Raw genomic sequence first — 11,264 nt, forward strand, 5'->3', positions numbered from 1 at the left:
CCATTGCAACTAACCATGATTGATCAACGTATGTTACAAAGGCTCATTTCACTCTTCAAAGTATCATTTTCTTGCTCCATTCTATTTCTATGTAGCTTATAAATTTATAATTTAGTGTCTTTTACTTGTTTGATAAAAAGCCCAAGATGAGAAAGTATTAAAAGAATGAAATTTTATGGGGTTTTTTTTTTTTGGCTTTCTATTTAGCTTTTTTGACGATGAGCCTTTGTTTCTAGAGTTAAAAACAAGGGCTCATAGTCACGAAAACTAAATAGAAAGAAAAAAAAAAACACTTAAAATTTCATTCTTTTAATACTTTCTCATCTTGGACTTTTTATCAACCAAGTAGAAGGAACTATATTATAAACTACATAGAGACAAAACAGCGCAAGAAAATGATACTTTGAAGAGTGAAATGATTCTGTGTAACATACCTTGATCAGTCATGGTTAGTTGTGATGGTGGTGTTTGGATTCCGGCAACCACTTCAGTCATAGTTTATAGCTATAATCTTTGTAATTGGGTCATCACTACTCATCCATGGGAAAAGAAGGAAACAAGCCAAAACAAATTAGGCCCGAAAACCAAGTTAGTTAAAAATCTCATGGAGCTTGTTCATGCATAGAAAAATTCCTTGGGTAAGAAGTGAAGAGTATTTATTTTTAAGGCTTTAGCTCAATTACGTATTGCAAGTGTGGTCCCTGTAACGACCCCACTCCAATTGTGTAGATATTGTCTACTTTGGGGCCCATACCCCTCATGGTTTTGTTCTTCCCCAGGTTGCGCTAGGGAAAAGGCCTCTACACATTGAAGGGAGATCATTCCTTATAAACACATTCCCATGTGCTTCCCTAGGCGATGTGGGATTCCATAGAATGCAAGACCCCTCTTTTTGGGTCACTACAATCCACCCCCCTTACGGGCACACGCGTTCTCGCGTGTGGGGCCCACACTTCCGGAGTGGGGTCGTTACAGATGGTATCAGAGCTATACCCTAGCCGGAAGTGTGGGCCCCACACGTGAGGACGCGTGTGCCCGTAAGGGGGGTGGATTGTAGTGACCCAAAAAGGGGGGTCTTGCATTCTATGGAATCCCACATCGCCTAGGGAAGCACATGTGAATGTGTTTATAAGGAATGATCTCCCTTCAATGTGTAGAGGCCTTTTCCCCAGCGCAACTTGGGAAAAAACAAAATCGTGAGGGGCATGGGCCCCAAAGAGGACAATATCTACACAGTTGGGGCGGGGTCGTTACAGATGATTGTAATGACCCAAAAGTGGGGTCTTGCATTCCATGGAATCCCACATCGCCTAGGGAAGCACATGAGAATGTGTTTATAAGGAATGATCTCCCTTTAATGTGTAGAGGCCTTTTCCCCAGCGCAACCTGGGAAAAAACAAAACCGTGAGGGGCATGGACCCCAAAGCGGACAATATTTACACAGTTGGGGCGGGGTCGTTACAGATGGTATCAGAGCCGTACCCTAGCCGGAAGTGTGGGCCCCACACGCGAGGACTCGTGTGCCCGTAAGGGGGGTGGATTGTAGTGACCCAAAAGTGGGGTCTTGCATTCCATGGAATCCCACATCGCCTAGGGAAGCACATGAGAATGTGTTTATAAGGAATGACTTCCCTTCAATGTGTAGAGGCCTTTTCCCCAGCGCAACCTGGGGAAAAACAAAACCGTGAGGGGTATGGGCCCCAAAGCGGACAATATCTACACAGTTGGGGCGGGGTCGTTACAGATGGTATCAGAGCCATACCCTAGCCGGAAGTGTGGGCCCCACACGCGAGGATGCGTGTGCCCGTAAGGGGGTGGATTGTAGTGACCCAAAAGTGGGGTCTTGCATTCCATGGAATCCCACATCGCCTAGGGAAGCACATGAGAATGTGTTTATAAGGAATGACCTCCCTTTAATGTGTAGAGGCCTTTTCCCCAGCGCAACCTGGGGAAGAACAAAACCATGAGGGGTATGGGCCCCAAAGTGGACAATATCTACACAGTTGGAGTGGGGTCGTTACAGATGGTATCAGAGCCATACCCTAGCCGGAAGTGTGGGCCCCACACGCGAGGATGCGTGTGCCCGTAAGGGGGTGGATTGTAGTGACCCAAAAGTGGGGTCTTGCATTCCATGGAATCCCACATCGCCTAGGGAAGCACATGAGAATGTGTTTATAAGGAATGACCTCCCTCCAATGTGTAGAGGCCTTTTCCCCAGCGCAACCTGGGAAAAAACAAAACCGTGAGGGGCATGGGTCCCAAAGCGGACAATATCTACACAGTTGAGGCGGGGTCGTTACAGATGGTATCAGAGCCATGCCCTAGCCGGAAGTGTGGGCCCCACACGCGAGAACGCGTGTGTCCGTAAGGGGGGTGGATTGTAGTGACCCAAAAGTGGGGTCTTACATTCCATGGAATCCCACATCGCCTAGGGAAGCACATGAGAATGTGTTTATAAGGAATGATTTCCCTTTAATGTGTAGAGGCCTTTTCCCCAGCGCAACCTGGGGAAGAACAAAACCATGAGGGGTATGGGCCCCAAAGTGGACAATATCTACACAGTTGGAGTGGGGTCGTTACAGTCCCAAAGGCTGAGTCTTTATTTATTTATTTATTTTATTTTTTAAATGTGGTTGCTCTCTATTAGTGCACATCACTTGGGAGGACAGCGTCACTCGTCCACCTCGGAGGACCAAATAATTTCTCCATGCATAGTATCATTTGTGTTTAGCAAAAAACATTCTTTGTCTCAACTTAAATTTTTTTTTTTTTTTTTTAATTTTTCCCATAAAATTAAGCTAATTTTGAAGTTATAACTTTTTATTTCACATTTAGCAAATAAGCTACTAAAAATTACTAGATATCAATGGGGGATAGGTAGAGAGATAGTGGGGGGACTAAAGTAATGCATTGACATTTTCATAGACTCAAGATTAGAAGGTTAATCTGGGAAGTTGATTATAGGGGTACCTGGCAAGCAAAAAAAGAAAAAGCAAATCAAATTATAGTACCAGAGTAACTAGACTACCAGGCACCTGCGTCAGCAGGGGAAAATATAGAACTTGTCAAAGAAGTGAAAAACTTGACAACATTAAAGCAATCCATCTGTGGCGTTAAGTTTAGTTGTAATATTTTCAAATTGTGTGGACCTCCTTAAAAATCTTGAAACCGAGCTCCAAGTTGAGTACCAGCAAATTCTCCGCCTGGAAGAAGAGTTTTGGGCCTTGAAGTCCTGCATTGAGTGGACCCTTCTCGGCGACCGCAACACGAACTTCTTCCACCTTTCCACCCTCTGTCGAAGACACCATAACAAAATATGGTGCCTCAAGGACTCGGTGGGGAACTGGACCAATGCAACCCCTGAAATTAAATCCTTAATCCGCTCCCCATTTTCTTCCAAAGATACTGGAACATTGTCGACCTGTCGGTCATTTCCTTTATAAAAAATATCTTCCGAACCAAGTCGATCCTGGAAAATCTCAATAACACCTTCATTTGCCTCATTCCAAAAATGGATAAACCTGAAACCGTTCATCAATTCCGACCCATTGGCCTTTGCAACACCCTCTACAAAACGATTACGAAGCTTCTTGTCTAGCAACTCAAACCCTTCCTGCCCGACCTCATCCATCCTTTCCAAGCAAGCTTTATACCCAGAAGGAACGCTAGCAATAATGTCATTCTCACCCAAGAAATCATTCATACCATGTCCACCTTGAAGAGCAAACAGGGTCTCATGGCTTTTAAAATCGACCTCGAGAAGGCTTTCTTTCTTCATGCTACGGGTAGTGGCCCTCTTCGAAATCTTATTCAAGGCCCTCTTCATGCTAACGACATATCCCTGAAAGTGAGAGACACATGGGATGCCCAAGGCAAATGGAATCTCAGCAACCTATCCTTTGTGCTCCTTAACCGGATTTGCGACATCATCTGAATGCCCAAGCCTTTCTCCTCCACCCTTGCTGATCTTCCTACGTGGAACCTTTCACCAAACAGCTAATTCAATCCTCGCTCTGCCTAACTTTTAGCGTCTAAGCTCCCTTTGACTGCATCCCACTCTTGGACTTGGCTTTGGAAAAGCCATACCATCCCAAGAGTAATGACATTCCTTTGGCTAGCTTGCCATGACCGTCTCTCCACCAAGAGCCAACTCCTCAAAAAGAACATTCTTAATGATGACTCTTGCCCTTTCTCCCATGTAAATCCTGAAACCACCAATCATGTTTTTAGGGATTGCCCAAACATCCTCCCCATCTGGAAAGTGCTCCCCAACCAAGACTTACAGCCAGAGTTCTTCACTTCTAACCTCCCCGACTGGCTAAAACTCATGTCCACTACCTCTTCAAGGACCCTCGACATACCTAACATTCCTTGGAAAATCACCTTCCCCTGGCCGTGTGGTCTATCTGGTCAGCTCGTAACAAATTTGTGATGGAAGCTTAGCCTTTTGTTGCCCATAAGATTTTGGATAAAATAAGAGCGCTATCCCAGGAAATTCTTCATATCCTCCCACCTAAGAGTACCCTCATCAAGAACAATGTCACAAACATAGGGTGGAAGCCGCCACCACTCGGTTTTTTCAAGCTAAACACTGACGGTTCAGCGTGTGGTAATCTTGGTATGGCCTCGGCGGGCAGATTATTGAGAGATCACAAAGGAGCTTGGGTTGGCAGCTTCAACAGAGCTATCGGTTTCACCCATTCGATGGCTGCGGAGCTCTAGGGACTTGGGGATGGTCTAGTCCTAGCCAAAAACCTTAACATTAGAAAGCTTTTAATTGAAATTGATGCCCAAACTGTTATTAATGTTATTAAGCTTCATAATACCCATTTGATCTCAACTCATCCTTACAGTGGCCTCATTACTGATTGTAGGTTACTCCTACAACATTTTGAGGAAGCTCGTATTGATCATATCCACCGCGAAGGAAATCACTGTGCGGACCTTTTGGCTAAGGAGGGAATCAATAATCCAAACTCTCTTGTTTTACATTATGTCTCCCCTCCCTATATTTTGTACCAGCTTTTGGCTGATGCTTGGGGTGTAGTTTACCCTAGACTTTGTAGCTCTTAGCTTTAATGAAATTTCCGTTTTACCCCAAAAATATATAAATATATATTGTGGACCTCGGGTCAATTAAAATTAGGTTTAAAAGATATGTAATATAATGACAAATTGTTGCTTATCTAAGGAAAAAAAAAATATGAACCAACATAAAGTGATCACATTGGAGGATGCAATAGGAATTAGGGAATCATTGTATGTCTCCTAAGCTAAGATGATCAAAGGTTACCAATTTCATGAAAGACGAAGTGGCTTTCAAGCTGATCAATTTAGGTAACCTCTGATAAAACTAGTCATGAGGTAATAATGGTCTTATGCACCGGGTACATGCATCATTTCTTTTACAATAAGTAGACTCTGCAGTTGTGTGACATCCACATATTATGAGAGGAATAATACATGAAATCCCTGCTCGAAGGAAGGATATTTATGGCTTGGAAAACATTTTATAGTGCAAATTTCAGTGAGAATGACATATTTGTGTGGTATCCACATATTGTGTTAAGCTGTCGGCACATATGATTTTAGTATGAACTACACGTTCGTGCTGATAATTCATCCAGAGAGAGAGAGAGAGTTGCAAGGATTGATGCCTAAACAGAGCTTTAGCTGCCAGCCTGCCAGGATAATTATAATAATTCTCAAAATAACAATCTCAAATACTACATAAATTTTCAAATTGTTACACAGCAGGTATGGGCAGTATCTCCCTTAAATGATCTTTTTTTGGGTTCTTTCTTACATGATCTAACCATATGAAACCACAAAGAAAAGAACAAAACCTCTAAACACAAATATAAGAATACAGCTCATGTCTCAAAAAAACGAAGTTCTATCATAAATTCTCGGTGCTTTGGTGAATACCATGCCACTGCTTTTGCTGAACCAAGGACTTTCATTGAATATTCAAGGGCAAATACAGGATCATCCACATGTACAGGCCAGTCTTGGTTGTCCAAATCAACTGTGACTCCTGAATCGACTCTAAAAAGAAAGGGTCCAGCAATCTGAAAGTTGTACATTGAACTTGTCATGACTGGCAATGAGTTTATTAAAAGGCCATTAATGAAAAAAGAATATAAAAGACAATGAGGATAACTTTTAAACTATTTCTCCTAGCATGTCACTTTGTTCAAATTTTAATAAGAACATCAAATGCTCAATATCAAAGCAAACCATGTCCAACATTTTATTAAATGAGCATAAACAAGGCCATTTATTGTTGGCAACTAATGTAAACATCTTGTTGCCATTAATAAGTTATACCAGAATTAAATATGGTGTTAGAATCAACATGCAGCCAATATTTGTGAAAAAGTTCTAGCGAGTAGCATTGGATGCTTTCATTGGCAACTAATCTATTCAGGTCCAACAAGTAAAAAGGAAACAATGAATGCCAGTCTGTTCATCAACCAGCAGCTTTTGCAAAAAAGATAAGAGGAATAGTGATTATGTTCTTTGAACCAAGGAGCTTCCATAGGCTGTGTTTCTATCTTTTGTAAACAAGCTCTTACCCTAAACAGGAAAGTACTATAAAAAAAAAAAAAATACAAACATGGGATATGATGAGAATGTAGGCACCTGCTGCTGAAGAGAAAGGGATGCATTGGGGCAAATAGTCTGAATATCTTCCAGACTTGGGTGCTGAGAATTCAAAAGATTCTGAGCTACTTGTGTAGCACCTGCAACAAATCTTGAACCAGAAGGGAAATCCAAGCGGGCATGAAACCGGGTGAGATCAAGGAATAGCCTTTGATAATTTCCATGCTGAGCTGTAAATGACACTGATGCAAACAGATCTGCCAGGAAGGCAGATTTCACTCCAGATGCCTGAAAAGAGAAGCCATTGGACTCCTGGGATCTAACTGAGCAATCTCCAACAGAGGCAGTCAAAGCAGCACCTATATGTTTGAAACAATGACATCAAAGAGTTATGCAGCAAGCATATAATGAATTTTATGCATTCAAATGTATTAGCATTGCAAGATATGAATTGCAATTGATCATGATTCCTAGCATGTTCAGAATCCTAAGCAACAAATCAACTGGTTATGACTTATGAACAAATTATTGCCAGATCTTCTACATTGAGTCCAATGACTCCAACCTGAAAAGTCAATGATGACATGATCACAAAGTGCAAATCACACCTCATAATAGAAATCCTATGATAGAGACTGTTAGATGGGTGAGCCAACAAGAGTACTTTAGACCAATTCTCTCCTTTATAAATTACAAAAATGCAAGAGCAGAAGTTCAAGGGCTGTTTGGTAGGGTGTTTTGAGCAACAGTTTTCAGTATTTAAACAACATTATATATATTTTCACACACTTTTTCACCTACATATATTTTCAAAAAATCAAACAACATTACTAGAACAACATTACCAAACTGCCCCTCAATGTCATTAATTCTGGCACCTGCAATCACTTGCATGATACTAATAAAATAAAAGATTTGATGTTTTTTTTTCTTGATGTGTCCTAGGCTAAGGATTCCTCCATTGAAGCAGGAATTAACCTCACTACAATATCAAACTCTACAAATCAAAAGTGAGCAATGAGGGAAGTAGCTTACCAATAATCCCTGAAGCTGAAATGTGAGGATTTGAAAGGAAGATGTCATATGGTTGCACCAGTTTCAACTTGGGAGCTTTACTCCTCCAAAAGTCAAAATTCTGTTTGAAAGAAAAAGCACTTTTGACAGAAAAGCCGGGAAAGAGAGTAGCAGGTGGTCCATGGATGGTTTGATGATCATCACCTTGGAATTGGGTGGGTAAGCCCGTGTTATGGTGCATACATAGATGATAACTGGCACCAGAGTCAGAAGCAAGCGAAGCCATATCAATGGCCAAGGATAACGGAACATCCCAATAATTGCCAGACTTGTCAACAAAAAGTCCAGGCGAAACTGCCTCCACTGTTAGGTTGTGATTGGGAAACTGCAAAATGGTACATCATACCCAAATGAAATCCTCATCAAGTAGGATTTTCAAAAAAAATTTCATTCATTGTTAGTAGTGGGTCTAAATTGAACCAACAATCTCACCCTCCACCTAGTAAGTCTTACAAGGAAGAGGGGGGATATTGTGCATCCAGCAGATGCATCATCTCTCTCACACTATGTAAGCCCCACATAGTTTGGTTAAGTTACTAGCTCATTGACAAGACGCTTATTTAGTAGAAGAATAACTCAACATATTATTACCATTCTTTTTTTTCTTTTCTTTTTTTAAAGATATGATAGTATTTGAAACTTAAGGTGTATGGTCCGAGATTATTGCTTTTTACCAACAAGTCAAGACAACATAGTCCCATTCACAACAACAACACAGTTGAGTTAACTAGTCCCTTATTTGACAAAAGAGACTTCACTAGTTGATTAACTAGAACACACCACATAAATGCAATTTTAAGAACAATTAAAAAAAAGCATAAAAAGAGGGAAATGTTTTGTAAACCTTGTGATGAAGGATAGCTTTCTTCCGAGGCTTCTTGTTATCACCAAAAGTATAAGAATCCAAACTAAGAAGCAGTGTATCATCGGGTGTTAACATTAGTTCAGAAGAGAAACCAAGGGCATATAAGGAGTGATTCTGAAGGTGTCTCCCAATGGTTTGCAGCCACGAGGACACGGAATTTGGTTTTTCTCCACTCCCAGTAACAGAGGACTGGAACTTCTGAAAATTGAACTGACCCAACAAAGTCCCAAACCTGCATCTCTTTTCAGAACCCCCCCAGAAATATCAACCCAAACATCAACATCACTGGACACTTAACTATAACTCTAACCACACAACAAATTTCATAATTTTGTGGGGAAATTAATAAAATGGCCCAGAGTTTATACCCGTTTCAAATTAAGTCACAAGTTTTTAATTTTATCAATTAAAGTCCCAAACTTATAAAACTGTTTCAACCCTATTCGTTTTTCATTTATGTTATTCAGTGTAGTAATGGAGTATTCACATAGGTAGCAAATTTTGATCATCTAAAATCACTTTCTCACTCTAAACAAAACATTTTATCTCCTCTAAACAAAGCCATCTCTCTCTACCCTCTTGTTCAATGACTACCAAATTGATTTATGAACAAGCCATTCTTTGGTGAAACACAAAGTTTAGTAAATGGTTTTCTACTTTTATTAACTGTTCATTCCTACCCAGAATAACAGAAATGCTATACAAAGATGTACATACATAGGCCTTAAATTGAAACAATTTCATAAATTTTAGACTTCAATTGACAAAATTAAAAACCTTGGACCTAATATAAAACATGGGTTCATATTATAATCATTTTTTTTTTTTTTACAACCTTAAGTTTTTTTTTATTTTTAGTTGTGAAATTTAATGTTTGTGTGGCATTGTTGTTGGGGCTAATAATAAAACTGAGTAGTGGGGAGTGGGGAGTGGGGAGTACCAGTTTTGAGAGAAGGGAATGGTGAGGGCGCGGTGGAGAGCGACGCCGTCAGAGGCGGAGGAGTAAGAGGGGACAAAAGGCAAGAACATGAAGCGTTGCATGAAGTGGATCTGCTTAGCCCTCGATAGCCGAGTCCCTCTTGATACTCCCAATGGAATTGGGTCTCCCGGAACGGGTCGGGCCAACCCATCGGCTGTCATGGCTGTTGACAAGTCCAGCTCCCAAAAGCTTCCATCCATTGCCCATCTCAACTTCTTCATCACTTCCTCCTCCTAGTATTCGGCTACTCAAACACAGATAGATAGATAACACTATAACTAAACATCCCACCCCCACCAATGTTTTGTTTCTTTCTTTTATGGGGTTTTAAAGGTTTAAAGGTTTAAAGGCTACCAATTTTGTCTGTCTCTATCTGCAATTAAAGAATTTTACTTTTTTTTTATAAGCAAATAAAGAGATTTATTTACATATATGACAAATAGACAATCATTTAATCATTAGATACATCAAAGCAGATATCCATTGACAAAAAGTCAATAACTTTCAAATTTTAAAAAAATAATAATAATAATTTATTGAAATGATTCTCTCCATTGAATCTCTAGCAAACATGTCACTCATACTAAATTTCAATTAGCTCAATTAATAAAATTTATTGGCTTCGAATAAAAATTTTAATGTTCAAATCGTGCATTCATCAAAAAACAATAATCATCAAAAAAATAATTTCATTTCTTTTTGTCAAATTTCTAATTAGGAGTAACAATATATGACACAACTTGTGAACTTGAAATGAATATAACGCAGTTTTTTTGTGGATTAGTATTTGGTGTATATGAATTCGTGTCAAAATCAATCAACACACATTAACATGGTTAATAAAATGGGTCAATTATAGGTTGACCTGCTTAACCCGCAATCAACCTGATTAATATGGAGCAATTAAAAGAATTTTATTGATTATATTGATAATTCTTTCATTAAAACTCTGAAAGCCCTAACTCTTTTACCCAAAACAATGAATAAAAACTCACTATTCGCTTTAGTTTTCTTAAATTATCTATTAAACTGGTTGAAGCGGGTTGTGTCATGTCAAACCACTTAATAAACTGATTGTGTTAGAGTTGAGGGATTTTGACATAATTATTAAATGAGTTGGGTTAGAATTAAGCTATGTATTCGAATATTCTTAACCTTGTCATGACAAGAACATGGCCCGCTAATATGAATTGCCACCCTTATTTCTAATTTTATGCTTGAACTGTATATTTAATACTCTATTAGAAATGTGGGTTCCAGTTATCTCAACTGATAAAGTCTTTAATGGTTGTATAAGAAATCTGGGCTTTAATCTCTACCTACACCAAAAAACTGATTGGTGTCTTGGTCTAATGATAAAGAGCTATCATTAAGAGCGAATGCCATAGGTTGAAATTCTCTCAAAAAAGAAAAAAATACTCTATCAGAAATTAACCTTACTTTATTTGATATTAATTTATCAGCCTATATATTTAATTCATTAAAATTAATCTTGATTTATTTAGTATTAAATAAATTTGTTTAATTAATATTTAAATATAAAAATGCTCCATTTAAAGTTTTTGCCTTGCCTCATATTATATTAAAGAAGTGCTAAGTCAATAATATTTTCGTAATAAATCTTAAGTGATAAGTTGTTATAGTTCTAATTTGAACTCATCTTTAAAATTACTTTTTTGTCCACCAGTAACAACCTGCAACTAAGGAATTGTTGTAAACGTGTTGTGAATATATCATTTC

The 11,264-nt window shown here is 39.1% G+C and overlaps 1 protein-coding gene across 1 annotated transcript; it reads right to left on the reverse strand.

The window, feature by feature from the left end:
- Nucleotides 1–5,638: 5,638 nt before the first annotated feature.
- Nucleotides 5,639–9,865, reverse strand: LOC115995197 (protein TRIGALACTOSYLDIACYLGLYCEROL 4, chloroplastic). The gene is made up of 5 exons (XM_031119659.1): nt 9,486–9,865; nt 8,525–8,777; nt 7,642–8,005; nt 6,646–6,965; nt 5,639–6,071 (listed from the first exon to the last, which is right to left on the reverse strand). Exons 1-5 carry the CDS (start codon nt 9,743–9,745, stop codon nt 5,874–5,876), a joined length of 1,395 nt encoding a protein of 464 aa, XP_030975519.1. The 5' UTR covers nt 9,746–9,865; the 3' UTR covers nt 5,639–5,873.
- Nucleotides 9,866–11,264: the final 1,399 nt, after the last annotated feature.

The sequence above is a fragment of the Quercus lobata genome, chromosome 6 (genome assembly GCF_001633185.2).
Source record: "Quercus lobata isolate SW786 chromosome 6, ValleyOak3.0 Primary Assembly, whole genome shotgun sequence".
NCBI classification, from domain to species: Eukaryota; Viridiplantae; Streptophyta; class Magnoliopsida; order Fagales; family Fagaceae; genus Quercus; species Quercus lobata.